Here is an 18,855-nt window from a genome sequence, read left to right on the forward strand (position 1 = left end):
TTCCAGAGCCATTATATGGCCAAAGAAAGTTTTACTAAACAGTAGCAAATGGAACATGTGATTTAAGAATAATTAAGAGAGAGAAACAATCTTTGGGTGAAATCTAGATTTCATTTATATCTTACAAATAACAAAAAAGATCTGTCTGTAGAATGAATATAACTCTAATTTACAGCTTTTGTGCTGCTTTAGTCTTCTAAAGACATTATAAGTGAGAAGGATTATAAGAATTTTTAAAAAAGAAAAACCTTACAGGGCTGGTTCTTCTTCTTCATCTCCATATGACTTTAGATTATCCTGATCATACTGTGGTAATTCAGGCATCAATCTAGAAATAAGAACATTATTTTTAAATATGTGATATTAAATTGTTTACTAAGTCATGTTCAAGAACAGAAAAGTCAATTCTTATTTTATAATGAGTAAATGTTTAAATACGTTTTCTCTAAAATAACTACTATAGCCAGGACTATTTAAATATAAATTGTGTATAGAGAATGATAACCTAAAAGATCAAGCAACTTAGGTGTCACTACAAGTGAAACAGTCAGATCTCCTTCTTTTAAAAATTTTACTTCTTAATTAAAAGTAAAACCTAAGCATATATTCTATTTTTTTAGACCACTGTAACATTGATTCAATTGGATGAATTCTTACTTGTATAGCATACGATAAACAGCAATTTGCACAGGCCTAGCTCTGAAGAGGAGTAATGGGGCCAACGTATTTAACAAAGTCTGGAGATATTCTGGTAAGTTTGTTTTTTGGTCCGCAACTAATCTCGCAGGAAGTTTGTGACTCAGTAGCTGCTCCTTTGAGATATATGTTAATGTTTCACACATGGGTTTCAGCATTGCATTCTGAAAGGATGTTTCAGACATATCTTTGTTTTCTCCTAATGACAAAAAGGAAAGACATGCATGTCCCAGAAAAAAGTTAGTATAACATAACTGATTCACAATCAAATGTCATTTTAGAAAATGAAATAAAAACTAGACATAAACAATAAAGCAGTCTTAACTAGAAACATGAACTGAATATGTATTTCAGTTCATCTCAACTATTTTAATGACTTTCATCTGATCCTTTTCTAAAAAGAAAGCAAATGGTCAATAGTGAGGTTCTATTCACATAATCTATTCATGTTATCTGAATTATTATTATTTTAATTTGCAACAGTCATTGGATACCTTGCCATTTTTTTCAACTCTTGTCTGTAAAGTAGAAGCATATATGACGCTTCTGAGATGCCAAGCTTTCTCTTCTGGCTTTTTCTTTTACTATTTAGTATTATTTGATTTTTGGTTTTGAATTTTTCAGTGAGTCATTTCCAATGAATCAATCTCATTATTATTCCCCTTTTCACTTGCCTGTAACAGTCACCAAAATAGGTAAAAGCAAACTGTGGATGCCTTGGGAAAAAAATTCTTTCCATTCACTGATCAGATTTATAGGAAGGCTGCCACTGGTATCCAGAGTTGTGGAATCAAAAAAAGCACTGAGGTCACAGGCCAAATCACAGCTGACACAGGCAAACAGTTGCACAAGTGGAACAGAATACAATGCCTGATTCTCACTGGTTGTCTGAAAAGCAATCAAAATGAAACAGGGAAACAGACTTCTACCAGAACACTACAAATAAGCCAATAAAGAAAAGCCCCTCTTTCGTTTCTTTGAATTTTAAAATGAAAAGCAGTTGAAGTGTGTAGTCTCAGGAGAAATATAAATATTTTACATCAAACTTTTTTTCTTCAAAATTAAATACCATGAATTAGAACCATTAATAAACAATTTATTCTGAAATGCCCTTTTTAACTTCTAAACTATGGAAGAAAATGCTAAGTCAGATACATTAAATACACATTTCTAATCTTCTCAGAAGCCCTACAAGTTGTGAGTTATTATTTTAAAATAAGAAAATTGGCCACATGCAGTGGCTTATGCCTGGAATCCCAGCACTTTGGGAGGCTGAGGTGGGTGGATCACATGAGGCCAGGAGCTTGAGAGTAGCCTGGCCAACATGGTGAAACCCCATCTCTACTAAAAAAATAAAAATTAGTCAGGCATGCTGGTGGGCACCTGTAATCCTACTACTCGGGAAACTGAGGCACAAGAATTGCTTGAACCCAGGAGGCGGAGGTTGCAGTGAGCCAAAATCACACCACTGCACTTCAGCCTAAGTGACAGAGTGAGACTCTGTCTCAAATTGAAAAGAAAAGAAAAGGAAAGAAAGAAAACTGAGGCTCAATAGTTCAAGTTTAAAACTCTAAGTCACATAGCTAATAGCAAGCAAAGCAGAGATTCAGACAATTCAACCCTGACTGACTTGCTACCTTGGAGCCCACAAGTAGTATACCTCTGGCTGCTCTGTGTCATAAAATTACACTAATTACCTCTGAATTTGCTAATATTTAATGCATTATTCTCGTAATACTCACATAGTACATTTTAGAAATAATCTAATTATAACCAAAAAAGACCAAAACAATTGTCATTAAAAGATAAAACCGGAAAGGGCTGTGCTGCAAATATTATGAGAAGCTAAAGGAGAAGGCATTTTAATAACAGGAGATTTGGTCACTGAATGATGCTAGTAGTCATTAAAAATCTATCATTTTACTAGTCTGTGAAATAGTAGCTGGTGAGGATAACATCTATAAAGTGTTTTAAATTATGCGAAGGAGCTAATTACAATCATCACTTAAAGAATGAGATCAGTAAATCGTTCTGATGCAAAAGTATGCACAAAGACCCACAAGAGGTGATGACACATCAGGTTAATTTACCTCCAACCAAGCCAACATGGAGCACATGATGAAGTCCCATTCACTCTCTGCCAAAGGGGATGTGCAATATTTCAGAAACAGGGAAAGAAACCGGATTATTTCTATATTTACACCCAGTACCTCTGGACTTGCTTCTGATAGATTACTGTGTTAAAGATAAAAACAAATGATAACAAAAGAATAATTATATTGGCATGCAATTAGAAAATATTCTACTTTAAATCTTATATACTTATAAATAACTGACTCAAATGTCTACCATAATTGCTCTACCAAATTGTGATACAGATATATAACCTCTGTGTGACTTGTATACTGAAGGAAAAACATAAAGTATTACCTACCAACTGAAAAGAAAAATATCTTCATGCTCTTTCTTCCAGGACATTATGATTTTTAATATTCCATGTAATAGCTCTCCATCATCTATACTTTTGGTCTGTAGACAAGAATTGAAAATGGCAAGATGTCCAAAACCTCCTAAAATAAAATTCAAAATGAAAATTAAAAAACTTTAATAACAACATCTACTAATAAAGCCCACTTTAAGAAGTAAAAAAACTTTCTTTTAAAAATTTTACTCAGGTTAAGAATTCTAAAAATGGCTCTTATGTAAGAGTCAAAAAATGAACTTATAAGCTCCAAAGGCCAGAGACCCTGTCTCCATACCTAGCACCTAGCACACAATAGAGAATTTGGGGAGGGGAAATTAAGTAAATGATACTGTAATTTAAACTGACTTATGCTGTTTTTTGTTTTGGTTTCTTAAGTGTAGGACATATTCAGTAAACTCATTGTTCAAATAAAAAAAAGACTACAGCTATAGAGTAGCTGGAAATAGAAAATGGAAAATAGAACTTACTGTTTCATAATTTATACATTCATTCCTCAGTAAGCAGCTAGTGTATGTGGTAAACTCTGATGAAGACCCACTCTTCATAATCTCTACCATTCCTCAAACTCCATCCACTGGTGTACCTTAACACCCTCTGCCCCCAACCTTCTATCTTAAATACCAGCGAAAATGAACAATCGGTACCCTTGTATGTTTTTGTGTACCTGGAATGCCCTTCCCCAACTGTGTCCATATAGAAAACAACTTATCCTTCAGCATTCAGTAAAAATATTTCTCTTTGTGAAAACGCCACTGACACCCGCAAAGCAGAGTGGAAACTCCTTCCTTTCTGCCACTTCTATACACAGTACATCTTCTTGCTACATCAGTTATCACATGATAAAACTTTATTTATGTTTGTCTTCTCTACAACAGTAACTATCATGTAGCTGGTGCTCATAAATGTTATTAATTAACAAATGACAGTGCAGTGTTTTAAATACAACAGAAGCTATTTCTGCCTTTTTTTTTTTGAGATGGAGTTTCGCTCTTGTTACCCAGGCTGGAGTGCAATGGCGCAATCTCAGCTCACCGCAACCTCCGCCTCCTGGGTTCAGGCAATTCTCCTGCCTCAGCCTCCTGAGTAGCTGGGATTACAGGCACGTGCCACCATGCCCAGCTAATTTTTTGTATTTTTAGTAGAGACGGGGTTTCACCACGTTGACCAGGATGGTCTTGATCTCTTGACCTTTTATAAAGGTATTTCTGCCTTTATATGTTCAATCTCTGGTTGACTAGGGAGAAATGAGGCACAGCTTTAAAAAGCTATCGAGAGATAAAAAATGGTTAGGCAGTATTTCTGGGTGTGAGTCTTCCCCTAAGGCCAGAGCATTTTTGTACTGCAAAATGGTAACAGCCACTGTCTAACGACACTCATCCATATAATCTCAGAACAAATCTGGTATAATTCAATTTACTTCTGTTAAATATGGTCTTATATATTAGAAACAGTTCGTACTCTCAAGCAATAATTAAGTTAATAAAATATTTATTATCAAGCAACTAACCATTAGTACTGCAAAGATCTTTCTTAGTCCAGGCAAAAAGAGCAGGTATACATTGAGCACTAAATTCTTTCTTTTCTTCTTTTGACAAAAATGGACAAAGACTTTGAATGGTATGCAAATTGCCTTCAGTTAGTGGAAAAAAACTGTTTAAAGAAAAAAAACAATTAGATTTCTTCCAAATATACGGTTATTTCATTATATTCCTTTTATTTAGACTATTCAAAAAGATGAATAATTCTATCATATAAAATAACTACATGGAAAAAAGAAACCTATGATAGATTTAACAAGTGCTGGCTGGCTGAAATTTTTTTTTTTTTTTGCCCTTTTCTCTTTTCTGCATATTTCTGATTTTTAAAATGAACATATATAACTTTTCCCCATATATGATTTTTAAAAATTACACTAGCCACATGACATTATGTTCTCTTTTTAAAAAAAGAGTCAATTGATTCAATTAAAATAGTTGTGTGTCCTTTTTGTTGTTGTTGTTGAGACAAGAGTTTCGCTCTGTTGCCCAGGCTGGAGTGCAGTGGCACAATCTCAGCTCACCGCAACCTCCACCTCCTAGATACAAGTGATTCTCCTGCCTCGGCCTCTCAAGTGGCTCAGATTACAGGCATGTACCACCACATCTGGCTAATTTTTTTTGTATTTAGTAGAGACAGGGTTTCACTATATTAGTCAGACTGGTCACAAACTCCTGACCTCAGGTGATTTACCCACCTCAGCTTCCCAGAGTGCTGGGATTACAGGTATAAGTCACCTTGCCCAGCTTGTCTTGTCCTTTCCTTGAACTGATATTTGTATTTGTGCATATATATAGTCAGGTTTTAGTCACATAAAAGGGATGACATTAAATATATTGTTCTATTATTTACCACTTATATATATTTTCTGTCAGAACGTATATTCTGTTTTAAAGCTACATAACAAAAATGAACAAAGTCTACCTAACACTCCATACTATGGATGTATCATTATTTAACTATTTCCCTGTCAGTGAACATTTAGGTTCCCCCCACCAATTTTTGCTCTCATACATAATGCTGCAATAAATATCCTAAAGACAATATTATTCTGCATATGTATAAATACTTTAGACTAAATTCCTAGAAGTGAAATTGTAAGCTCAAAGGAAGTGAATGTATTATATGTTAGTAATTTCAAATTGCTTTATGAAAACGTGTAATCAATTTACACTTTCACCAAAAATGTACAGATGTGACTCTTTAGCTGCACACAGTGAATCTTTTTGATTCTTGGCCATACAGTGGATAAAACTACTGCTTTTAATTTGTACTTCTGTCATTATTAGTAAGGCAAATCCTTTCATATTTCACATTTCAGTATTGAACTACCTTTGACCATTTTATGTATGAATTGACCCTTCAAGTCTTTGTTAAATTTTTCAATTTGGAAGGTTTTACTGATTTATACAAACTATCACATTTTACAGATCTTTTTTGTTGATTTGCAAATGTCTTCTCCCATTTTCTCATTTGTCCCTGTAATCTTTATATTTCGTATTTTGTCGCAAAGTCTTCATCTTTCAAAAATACTATATAAAAAATTCTGTCATAAAATACACATGAAATTTATGTATTAACCATTTTTAAGTGTAGAGTTCTGCAGTGTTAAGTACCTTCACACAGTTGTGCAACTAATCTCCAGAGCTCTTCGTTCTGCAAAACTGAAACTCTACCTACTAAACAAGAATGCTCCATTCCTCTCTCACCCTCAGCCCCAGATAACCACTTTCTTTCTACTTTCTATCCCTATGAATCTGACTACTCTATTAAAGGAATCATAGAGTATCTGTCTTTTTGTAACTGGGTTATTTTGCTCAGCGTAATGTCCTCAAGGTTCATACAGACTGTAGCATGTCAGAATTTCTTTTCTTCTTAAGGCTGAATAATATTTCATTATATGGATATACCACACTTTTATTTATCCATGCACCCACTGGTGAGTGCTTAGGTTGCAAGAAGTTTTCATTTTTACAAAATCAAATATATGTATATATCTACATATAATGTAAAGGAGAAGTTCTCAGTACTTTTTTCAAAACACATGTCCAATTTTCTATCATTATTATTTACTCACCACACTGATTTGAAATGCCAAATCTTAAAAACCAAATTCACATACATGTGTGGATAGCTTTCTGGACTCTATCCACTGATTTGTCTACTCTTCAATTTCACACTGCTTAATTACTATAATTCAATAATATAGTTCATATTTGGTATGCAGTCTCTTTCACTTTTTTCAAAATTTCTTATTTTTGAGCACTTTTGCCTTCAAATGTATACTATGTTCAGAACAGTTTACTAAGTTTTTCAAAAACTGCTGAAATTTTGATTGAGATTGCACTGAAATTACAGATTGACACAACCACTTGCACAATTTATCTTCCCACCTTCTTTTGTGATCTTTATCCAAGTTTTATAAATGTAATTGTTTTGTTAAATTTATTTCTAAGTATTTAGTTTTTGTTGTCATTATGAATAGAATCTCATTTTTTTCCCCATACTATTTTTAAAATTACTATGGGTGAATAAGAAAGCTACTGATTTTTGTGTGTCAAATATACATCCATCTCTTAGTAATTAGTTCTAATAATTCTTTAGCTAATTACATATTCCTTTTATAATCAGAAAAAAATTTTAATTGTGCAAACTAAAAAAGCTAATGTCAAAAAGTTACATACTGTATGATTCGATTTATATAATATTGTTTTTTGTGTTTCTTGTTGTTGTTTTTTGAAACTGGGTCTCACTCTATCACCCAGGCTGGAGGGCAGTGGTGTAATCTCTGTTTACTGCCACCTCTGCTTCCTAGGCTCAAGCAATCCCCCCCACCTCAGCCTCCTGAGTAGCTGGAACTACAGGTACACATCACCACACTGGGCTAATTTTTGTATTTTTTTTTGTAGAGATATTATATATTCTTAATGACATAATTAAATATTCTTAAATGACATAATTACAAAGATAGAGAACAGATTAGTGGTTGCTAGGGATTAGGACAATGGGAAGGGAGGTGGCTGAAGCTACAGATGAATAACCCAAGGGATCCTGAAAATGAAACTGTTCTGTACTTAACTGTGGTGGTGGTCACAGATGTGAGCTACACAGAATACACACACACTCTTTCTATCTGTCTCTCACACACACAAACATGTGCATGTAAACTAAGTCAATGGACCGTATCTGCCTTTTCCTTGGTTGTAATATTATGCTAAAGTTATGCAAAACAGTACCACTGGGTAGATGTATGACTTTTATTCTTTATATTACTTCTTACACATTCAGGTGAATCTGCAATACCTCAAAAAAAAAAGTTTTTTAAAACTTTCAAGTGAGATAAAAAACTGGCAAAATTTAATTTAGAATTCTAGTATGCCTGAACACATATCTATCATTTCAGAATTCTTGGTAAATCAGTGAATTCAAAATGCCTCTTAGTAAATCTCAGCTAAGTATGAATTGGAATACGGAACTTCACCAGTATGCCCAAACCCGTAATCTACTTCTTTGTCTTAAGAACAGAACACGTTACATTTCTAGAACATTCTTCAATAGGATGATGTTATTTAAGAGAATTTCCCTATCACTTCCATATAGCAAATAAAGTGATGGAAAAAGAGGAAACAGCAAAAGTAAAGATTTCTATCAGATTTCTGGGGTAAAGAAAACAAATTTATGAAATGTTATTAGCTTAAAAAAAAAAGTACAGTATAAACTTCTACAACAAAAGGTTATAGAGTTAAAACTACTTACTTAAAAAAAAGGTGTGGGCCACGCACGGTGGCTGACACCTGTAATTCCAGGCCTTTCAGAGGCTGAGGCAGCAGGACTCCTTGAGCCCAACAGTTCAAGACCAGCCTGAGCATCATGGCGATACCCCATTCCTACAAAATTTAAAAATGAGCAAGGTGTGGCAGTGCACACCTGTGGTCCCAGTTACTCAGGATGGTGAGGTAGGAGGATCACTTGACCACAGGAGGTTGAGGCTACAGTGAGCCATGTTTGTGCCACTGCACTCCAGCCTGGACAACAGAGGGAGACCTTGTCTCAAAAAAACAACAAAGTACATCCCTCACCTAAAACAATTTAATTTGCCTTGAAGTCTTTAACTTCATTTTCTAAACCTGTTTTCATAATTTGTTAGAGATTATTCATTAATTAGGGATTGCCAATGTGACCAATTACAGTAAATTACAAAGTAGAAACATTTTAAATAAGAATACCCTTCTTTTCTCTTATAATGTGGTTTTACTTCATCAGATGAAATGCTTCGGGAAAGGATCAACTTAGCAATAATAAGAGACCACAATGTGCCATGTTCTCTGGACCTAAAAAAGGAAAAAAAAATTATATTCCATTTCAAAACTGTACTTAATAAAATTTTTAAACACTGGCTAGCTGAATTCCTTTTACAGAATGAAATAAAGCACCTTGTGATAGCATCAATTCACCTAAGTCTTTGCACCCAAGCAACTGCCAGTAACTATCCAAAGAGTTGGGAGTTTAGGCTTTCAACACTCCTTCACAGCTGGTACGAAGCTCTCATCCCTAGGCAACTCCAAAGTCTCTTCAGTCCCAATAGGGGAGATGATCTTAGAGATTAGGCTTGAAGACCAGAGGCTGCAGCTGGAAAAAAAGACATCTCCCAGAGGACACTAAGCTGGCTTAAGTTGAACAATCAAAGAGGTTTTTTGGTTCTGAGGAAAGCTGTGAATGTCAACTAACTAGAATGGGATTGGAAGGGAGCCTGGGTCCTCTGATACAGCAATGCTCAAAGTACTATCAGCAAGTAATAAACTCTTAAAGAGAAGGCAGTTCAACACAGCAATTTCAAAAAGCTAAACATCTTACTCCTATAACCTCTACAGGGACTCTGTTTTCACACCTACCTTCCTCATCTAGGGGAGAGAGCTTTGTGGTCATAACATTAAGACACACCTATAACATGTAAGATAAAGAATGAATCTGAAAGTACTGGGAGATTGGGTAACAGAAAAAACAACTTCCACAAGCTTTTACTTCTTTTTTGTCATCTGACCCCTAAATGTATTTATGGATTTAATAAGACAGGCAGAGTACAAATATCTTCCCCTGAAAAGGTTAAATCAAGTATTTAGAATTCATAAACTATTTATCATTAAGAATAGCAATTATTAGATCAATCCTCTGACTGAAACATTAGCATGAAGTAGGGTTACATCTTATAGAAGGCAAAGCCATAAAGAAATAGCATAGTCATAGCTGGGCGCGGTGGCTCTCGCCGGTAATCCCAGCACTTTGGGAGGCCGAGGCAGATGGATCAGGAGGTCAAAAGATCAAGACCATCCTGGTCAACATGGTGAAACCCCCGTCTCTACCAAAAATACAAAAATTAGCTGGGTGTGGTGGTGTGAGCCTGTAGTCGCAGCTACTCGGGAGGCTGAGGCAGGAGAATTGCTTGAACCCAGAAGGTGGAGGTTGCAATGAGCCGAGATCGCGCCATGGCACTCCAGCCTGGGTAACAAGAGCGAAACTCCATCTCAAAAAAAAAAAAAAAGTAATAGCATAGTCATTTAAAAAACAGAAATTGGAAGAGATTCTTACCTGTTAAATAACAGCTGCAAAAGGCCAGAAGTATTACCAAGTACACGTAAATTATCATACGTAATATTCATTTTTTGAAGCATTTCACAAAATCCAGTTAGAAAAACAGGTGGGTTATCTAATTCTTCACACCACTGCAGTGAATAAAGCAGTTCTCCAACTAAAAGAAGAGACCAAATTATCAAAAGTACTTTGTGAACAAACACTTCAATTATTTTCACTTCTCTGCCTTGTTTTATAACACTGTTGTACCCACTCATCTCAAAACACCTATGAACTGATTTTCAAATCTACTTTGAGATGTTCAAAGATAACGAAAACTGAGAACATTTGTCTGATATAAAATGCCACCCCTTTCCCAAATTTTACTTAGTCCATTTTCTAATTAGTTAAGAATGTGACAAGAACCTAAGTTACTAGAGATACTGAAAGAATCTTCCTACCATTTTGGCACAATTGATAAAAAGTTGTATACAGGAAAAACAACTAAGGGACCCAAGACCTAAGGTGAGAAGTTCATGCAAAACAGGAGAAAGGGGAGACAGTATGATACAGGAAAAGGGCATGGGCCTCAGTTACAGATTGGGATAGATTCAAATCTACATCTCTCTCAAACTATATAAATAGTTATCAATTAGGACTGACAGGACTGTTGAGAGAATTAAATGACCAAGTATCTATTATGAAGTCTGGCATGTCTTAGGTTTCTAATACACTGTCACAACTCCCTTTTATAAAGCCATGTTTAGATTTTGGAGTCAGAAGTGTTGTGGCCTGGTTCAAAACATAATCCTACCTTACCAGTTAAGCAATTCTAATCAAGTTATGGCAACAAAAACAATAATAATATCTGACTGATGAGGTTGCTAAGATTAAAGAAATAATATTACCAGTTTGTAATTAGTAAAAGAAAAAATCATTACTCCTCTTACTAGTTTTGTGTTTGCACAGATTCACTCTGTGATCAATATAAACAACAGGCTTATTTCCCTGCCCTTACTCAATGTGAAGCTGGCTGACCAAAAGAGGTGTTTCAACTTTCTTCCACAGAGCATATATTCCCGCCATTCTAGTAACTGTGTTACAGCTGAGGGCTTACAAACAAGACTGATACTGGGTTTCTGCAAATCTTGTACCTTTAATACCATCTTGTAAAGTAACACCACTACCTGTAATTCTAAACCATTTGTTCAAATAAGGAAATTTGCCGAGGCCCTAAGTCCTCTTAGGATTCAACATTTGAATGTCCAGTTGCCAGAAAAAAAATTAGATCTGATGAAAAATACTGATGAACCACAAAAGTATTTCACTATACTAGAATCAAAACAGCATGGTATTTATATAAAAAAAAGACGCACAGACCAATGGAACAGAACTAAAGAACCCAGAAATAAATCCATATTTGTAGCCAACTGACCAAGTCTTCAACAAAAATGCCAAGAACATATATTGGGGAAAGGACATCCTCTTCAATAAATGGCACCAGGAAAGCTGAATTATTTATATATGGAAAAGTGAAAATAGACCTCTCTCACCATCTAAAAAAATCAACCCAAAATGGATTAAAGACTTAAACATAAAAACTAAAACCATATAAAACAACTAGAAAGCATCAAGGAACACTAAGGACATTGGTCTAGGCAATCATTTTTATGGTTATAGGCAAACATTGTTATGGCTAAGACTTAAAAGCAAAGACAGCAAAAATAGGCAAATAGGACTATATTAAACTAAAAGCCTTCAGCACAGCAAAAGAAACAATCAACAAAGTGAAGAGACAATCTGCAGAATGGGAGAAAATATTTGCAAACTACTCATCCAACAAGGGACTAACAGAGAATATATAAGAAACTCAACTCAAAGGCAAGAAAGGGAAAAAAAAAATCCCATGTTCGATATTAGTAATCATCAGGGAAATGCAAATCAAAATGAGATATCATCTCACCCCAGTTAAAATGGCTATTGTCAAAAAGGTAAGAAATAAGCTGGGCATGGTGGCACTGCCTGTAATCACAGCACTTTGGGAGGCTGAGGCAGGAGGATTGCTTGAGCCCAGGAATTAAAGACCAGTCTGGGCAACACAGTGACATCCCATCTCTTAAAAAATGACAGAAAGGCTGGGCACGGTGGCTCACGCCTACAATCCCAGCACTTTGGGAGGCTGCGGCGGGTGGATCACAAGGTCAAGAGATCGAGACCATCCTGGTCAACAAAGTGAAACCCCGTCTCTACTAAAAATACAAAAATTAGCTGGGCCTGTAGTCCCATTGCTTGAACCCAGGAGGCAGAGGTTGCAGTGAGCCGAGATCATGCCATTGCACTCCAGCCTGGGTAACAACAGTGAAACTCCGTCTCAAAAGAAAAAAAAAAAAGACAGAAAATAACAAATGCTGGCTGGCAAGAATGCAGAGAAACAGGGACTTTTACACACTATTGGTAGGAATGCAAATTAGTACAGCCATTTTGGAAAAGGATGCGAAAGTGTCTCAAAAGACTAAAAATAGAACTATCATACAATACAGCAGGTATCCAGAAAAACAGAATATCAAAGGTATATCTGCACGCCCATATTTACTGCAGCACTATTCACAATAGCCAAGAGGTATGAAATCAACCTAAGTGTCCATCAACAAATGAATGGATATGTAAAATATGGTACATATACACAATGGAATACTATTCAGCCATTAAAAAAAGAATGAAATCCTATCACTTGCAGCAACATGAATGAAACTGGACATCATGCTAAGTGGGAAAAAAAACATACATAGAAAGACAAACATTACATGTTCTTATTTGTATATGGGAGCTAAAACAGTGGATCTCACGAAGATAAAGTTGACTGGTGGTTACCCTGAGAAGGGTAAGGGAGAGTGGAGGATGAAGAGAGGTGGGTGAATGGGTATCAAAATACAGTCAAAGAGAAGAGATGAGATCTAGTATTCAATAACACAGTAGGATGACCATAGTTAAAAGTCATTTATTATATATTTCAAAATAACTAGAAAACAAGATTTGAACTGTTCTCAACACAAAGAAATGATAAATGTTTCAGGTGATGGCTATCCTACTTAACCTGATTTGATCACTATACACTGTATATATGTTTCAAAATATCACATGTACCCCATAAATATGTACAATTATCAGGTATCAATTTTTTCTTTAATCGACAGAAAATTCTGAATCCTTGATAAACAATTATCAGGTATCAATTTTTTCTTTAATCGACAGAAAATTCTGAATCCTTGATAAAACACCAAAGCCTCACCCATTTTCTTTAGGGTATGTGCCACAGGATCTGTTTATATTGATGTCATGACAGCCTGAGTAGCTAACACCAACTATGATCCACAGTTAAGATTATAGCAAGATGCCAACATGCTTCCATCTAATTCGCAATTTAACATGCACCACTCAAGGTTCTCAACATTAAAATAGGAAAAAGAAAGCTGAAGATTCTTGAATTCAAGATCTAAATTGCAGTGTAATCAAAATTATTTCAAAACTGTATTTATTCATGCATCATGTTATATGTAAATGCTCATATATACTTACTTATTTTCTCAAGCTCATTATTTTCTAAGACTATTTTCTTTCTCAGTGCAATTAAGACCATTTTGCTCAATAATGCTGAAGTACACAAATGGCTGGGAAGTGTCTTTATGTCCTGCTCCTTAAAATCTGTTTTGAAACATTCATAATTCAAACTCAATCTTCCCTCTAAAAGAGGTCTATGTAACCACTGTGAAAAAAAAAACACATTATATATAAAATTATTTATTACCTAAGCAATTCAGACTGAACAAAAAATGAAGCTGTGAGAATATTTAATTTATTAGCAAAACCACAGGAACCTAAAAGTTTGGTTTCTATTACAGGAAATTAACATGTGTATTTCTTTAAGACTTTTTAAGTACAGAACTAGATCTTAAGTCTTTGTACCACGGCCACTGCCACAGTCAAATTGTGTCTTACAAAAAGCAAACATCCGGTACACGAGCATACAAAAACATAAAAGCAAAGCAAAATACTCATTTTATTTATTTTTTCTCCCCCAAAATGAAATAAAAATATTCAAGCTTGCACGAAATCCAAACTTCAAAATGAAATATGCACTCTCCAATTTCAAAAATACCTGCATAGGAAGAGACTGCCTCATCTTTTCCCATTCATTGTTGCTTGGCATTACACTTCCAATATACACACCCATAAGATAAGAATCTTCACTCTCTAGAAGCGTATTTAGCAAATCATCAACAGCAGACAAGAGGACTTGGAGACTAAAAATAATGCAAAGAATTTAACTGTTGCAGTTATGCCATGACTAGTTTGAATACCCGAGTATGTGTTAAGTACCCTATAATAGCTTACCTGAACAAAAAGAAATGATGAAAATAAAAAGAGGTAAGTGATGCTCCTCAACCAACAACACATCAACATAACACAGTCAAACTGGGCAGGTAATACAATATTTATCATTTGAAATCTAGTGTCGCTTCCTACCTATCTCAGAACCAATGAGACCTGACCTATTTCAGACCAGGTGTTTTTCGAAATATAGCTATCTTATGAAATTCAACATCATTTTACCTAACCCCAATAGCCTCTAAATGCACTCTCTCCTTTATTCTATGGATTTAACTATGAGATGTAAAATATACTTATAATTCCGTACCTTAAAACAGTGCCTACCTGTCCCCCAAAAATAAACCAGAACTATCAGTACATGTGGTGACCATGACAGGCTACAACGCACACCAGCCTATGACAAAGGATAGTATCACTATCACTTTACTGTCTGTAAGTTATAAGTCCAGCAGGTATGGTATAGCAAATTATCCTTCAATTAATTGGCAGCTTAAACGGATGGTCATTGAAACAAAATGGTTTTGGAAAAATCTGTTTGGATCTTTTCTTAGAGTCCTATAGATTTATTACCAGCAAGTCGTTTTTCATTTTTCCTTTTTTAAAGAGACGGCATTTCACTATGTTGCTCAGCCTGGTCTTGAACTCCTGAAGGCCTCAACTGATCCTCCCACCTCAGCCTACTGAGCAGCTGGAATTATAGGCATGAGCCCTACAAGTCATTTTTCATAGGCACTCACATTGATGATGGAATCTTATTTAAGGACACTGATCAAGTATAACAGAGACAATGAAACCAAGCTCAAATGAGGTCACCTGTTGATATCCAAAGATGAAGCCTGAACTTGGTTCTTCAGCCACAGAGCAGACAAATGTAGGAAGGTACTCTCTTTATATGTACTGTCAGTTTGATGAACCAATAAATTTACACCAGAAAGCCAAGTATTTTTCAGTTTACAGATAAGAAAATCTGAAATCAAGATGTCAACAGGAATTTATCATCTCACTGAAATGTCTGAAACAATTCTGCAGAGCTGAGATTTTTAATTTTTAAAAATTTTTAAAATTTTAAAAGAAAAATTTTAAATTCAATTGCCATTCAAAATTCAATTGCCAAACAAAGCAACTGTGTCATTAACATGCAATAATACAAGCTAGCTTGTATCATAAAAATGTAAAATGATAAATATTTTTAAAGTTACATTTTTTCTGCTTGAACTTATTTACAAGACTTTTCCTTTTGGATTTATTAAAAAAATTGTTACAGCTTTTTCTAATACAGAAGTTAGTATTACAGAAAGGGTTGGTAGCCAATGATTGGCAGAAAAAAAGAGGGAGAGGAAAAGGAAAGAAAAAAAGAGAGAACACAGAGTTAGAGAATAGCTCTCTATAGGTAGTATTTTTTTAAATTCCTTTCACAAATAAGTCTGAATTAGCATATAAGACAAGAATATAGTCCTTAAAAAGATAATCTCATAAAGCAGGAATATAGTCCTTAAAATGATAATCTCAATTCTATTTTGATATACACTAAAGATTGAATGCTTTTACTATAATAAAGGGATATTATCCCCCTGTTACAAATGAGGAAACTGAAGCACCAAGAAATTAAGCAGCATGCCAGACTGCTGAGTAGACTAAGATTCTAACTAATCAATTATGGCTTATTCCAAATTTCTTTGAATATCAAGTGAGAACTTTAGAAATAACGTCTTTAACTTGGTTTCTAAAGCTGAAAGTGTATATGACTGTAGTCCTTTACTCAAAATGCTTTAAACTTTCAAATACATTATGATTCAATTAATAAAGCCTGGGCACTTACACTCACTATGAAGGTCAGAGCCGGAGATTCCCAACAAAACATTTGAGCAGTAGGCTATTACCTGGCATATGTGTTTTTTCTTTGCTCTGAGCACATAACTGAAAGAGAGTTAATAATAAATCTTCAGATGATGGCATTAGCAAGCATCCTTTTGCTGAGCTGAAATAGTTATAGGCCACATCACAGATAAAAGACACTGATGAGTCACTATTTTCAGCTTCTGATAATTTCTTTGTTTTGAATAAAGTTTCATGAAGTTTAACAATAATTCTTTCAACATATACGTCTCCAATCAAGTAATCTAGAGAAAAAAGGTTCAAACAGACAAAAAAATAAAAATATTAACGTGCACTTTTAAATATCTTACTTTGGGTTAATAATCTTATGGGTGCTTCCATGGATTTTTAAATGGTGTTTATGTATTAGACAAAATTTTAACAAATCAACACAGTCTCTCACATATAAAGGCTCTCAGGTAAAAAGGTAGTTTTAAATTAAGTAGAAAACAGAAACGGCCTACACGATTAGGGTGAGCAACTTTGCTACACTCAAACTCTTTAAGTCATGAGTCAACTTTATATGAGTTAAAAAAAAACCTTTAGGACATAAAACTAAAAATATTAAATATCTTCCAAGTCATGGCATGAAGATTAATAAACATTTGGGGTACTTAGAATATTAAGACAGGTAAATGGACCAGGTGCAGCAGCTCAGTGAGCTTGTAATCAAAGCACTTTGGGAGGCTAAGGCGGGCAGATCACCTGAGGTCAGGACCAGCCTGGCCAACACAGTGAAACCCCGACTCTACGAAAAATACAAAAATTAGCCAGGCATGGTGGCATGCAACCGTAGTCCCAACTACCTGAAAAGCTGAGGCACAAGAATCACTTGAACCCAGATGCAACGAGCCAAGATCACACCACTACACTCCAGCCTGGATGACGAGCGAGACTCAGTCTCAAAAAAAAAAAAAGATATTTGAATAAGTCTTGTTATTTTCAACCAATAATATGTAAGCTGAGTCCTATGTAATTCCCCACAAGGTGAAATGAATTATTCCCTTACAGAAAAAAAAGTCATATTTTTCCTACCATTTTTAACATGCTGGGATAAGACCAAACTTAGAAGAGTCCATCTTTCTGAGAAGTGAGATTCTGAAGATACTCGAGATTTCAAGTCCTTATTATTACAAAGACGATCTGCTAAGTCGACCAATTTCTCACCAAGGATATCACCTTCTAGCCAAGGAGTTACTAAAGCATGTTTATCTGAACTAGAACAAGCCTAAAACCACAAAATTAAAGCAAAGGTTAACAGCAAGATCAAATACTCTTATCTATCCAAAATATTACTTGTACCCTTCATTATCATGGCTCCAATTTTATCCCCCACTCCTCCTCCTCCTCCTGAAGTTCTAGGAAGTTCTAGGAAGACTGGTATCCTCCCTGTTTCCCACTAAGGCTGGATGATGTTCACTTCCATGCTTTGCTCATGCTACCTTCCCAGCCATGAACATTATTTTTTGTTTTACTTAAAATCCCATCCATTCTTTGAAAATCAATACAAATCCCACCTACTTTATGGAGTCTCCCCATCCACTCCAGCCCACAATGATCACTGCTTTTCTCTGAATTTCTAAAGCACTTACTGGATTATATAATTATTTAAATGTTTCATCTGTGTATATCTTGTCTTTGCAATGAGATTGTAAGTTCCTTGAGAGTAGAGAGTGTCTTAAACTTCTTTGATACCTGCTATCAACACTGTAGATATGTTCAATGAATAATGGATAAACTTTGAAAATAGATTTATAAATGCTCTATAAATAGTAAACTTTTGTTCATTAATTTTGCTAAAATTAAAGAATTAATGTATAATAATGGTAAATTAATTCAATTATGAACAATGGGATTTATCTCCCCAAATTCTCTGATATAGAGTCACTAAGGCCAGGTATCTGACAGCAACTTGTTTATTTTCATGAGGTGGGGAAGAAAAAAAAACTGTTCATCCACCCCCAAAGCATGCTGATCCATGTTCCCAGAGCTTCTTTTGCTTTAAGGGCTGAGAAGAAAGGAATTTGCAACTTGGTTCATTTCAAAGCAATCTGGAAGAAAAAAAAAAAATCCAAGTGCACATTGGGTAGTGCATGGAAAACTTTATCCTTTTATTTAAAAATTGTAGGTAACCAGAGCTTATATTTTATTCCAAGCTTTAGCACTAAACTAGCCTATGACCTTGGACAAATCTTTTAATCAACATAGGCCTATCTCCTAATTTGAAAATTGAGAAGATTAACTTAGAAAATTTCTAAGGTCCTTTCCTGGTTCCAAAACTCAGATCTGTTTTTTAATTTTTTTTT

The 18,855-nt window shown here is 34.9% G+C and overlaps 1 protein-coding gene across 6 annotated transcripts in view; it reads right to left on the bottom strand.

The window, feature by feature from the left end:
* The window catches only part of LTN1 (listerin E3 ubiquitin protein ligase 1), a 65,720-nt gene that overhangs the window by 14,901 nt on the left and 31,964 nt on the right, over nt 1-18,855 (bottom strand). For all 6 annotated transcript variants that reach the window (XR_013530552.1, XR_013530551.1, XM_078358425.1 and 3 more), the window contains 13 exons: nt 17,585-17,777; nt 16,555-16,794; nt 15,488-15,641; nt 14,442-14,586; nt 13,862-14,048; nt 10,304-10,463; nt 8,944-9,048; nt 4,689-4,831; nt 3,131-3,266; nt 2,787-2,931; nt 1,371-1,584; nt 658-895; nt 254-328 (listed from right to left, as the gene is read on the bottom strand). Coding sequence is in view for 4 of the 6 variants with exons in the window: in XM_078358425.1 (XP_078214551.1) it covers nt 254-328; nt 658-895; nt 1,371-1,584; nt 2,787-2,931; nt 3,131-3,266; nt 4,689-4,831; nt 8,944-9,048; nt 10,304-10,463; nt 13,862-14,048; nt 14,442-14,586; nt 15,488-15,641; nt 16,555-16,794; nt 17,585-17,777 (2,135 nt within the window). In the remaining 2 variants the exon portion in view is untranslated. The remainder of the gene's footprint in view (nt 1-253; nt 329-657; nt 896-1,370; nt 1,585-2,786; nt 2,932-3,130; nt 3,267-4,688; nt 4,832-8,943; nt 9,049-10,303; nt 10,464-13,861; nt 14,049-14,441; nt 14,587-15,487; nt 15,642-16,554; nt 16,795-17,584; nt 17,778-18,855) is intronic.

Source organism: Callithrix jacchus, chromosome 21, assembly GCF_049354715.1.
Source record: "Callithrix jacchus isolate 240 chromosome 21, calJac240_pri, whole genome shotgun sequence".
NCBI lineage: Eukaryota > Metazoa > Chordata > Mammalia > Primates > Cebidae > Callithrix > Callithrix jacchus.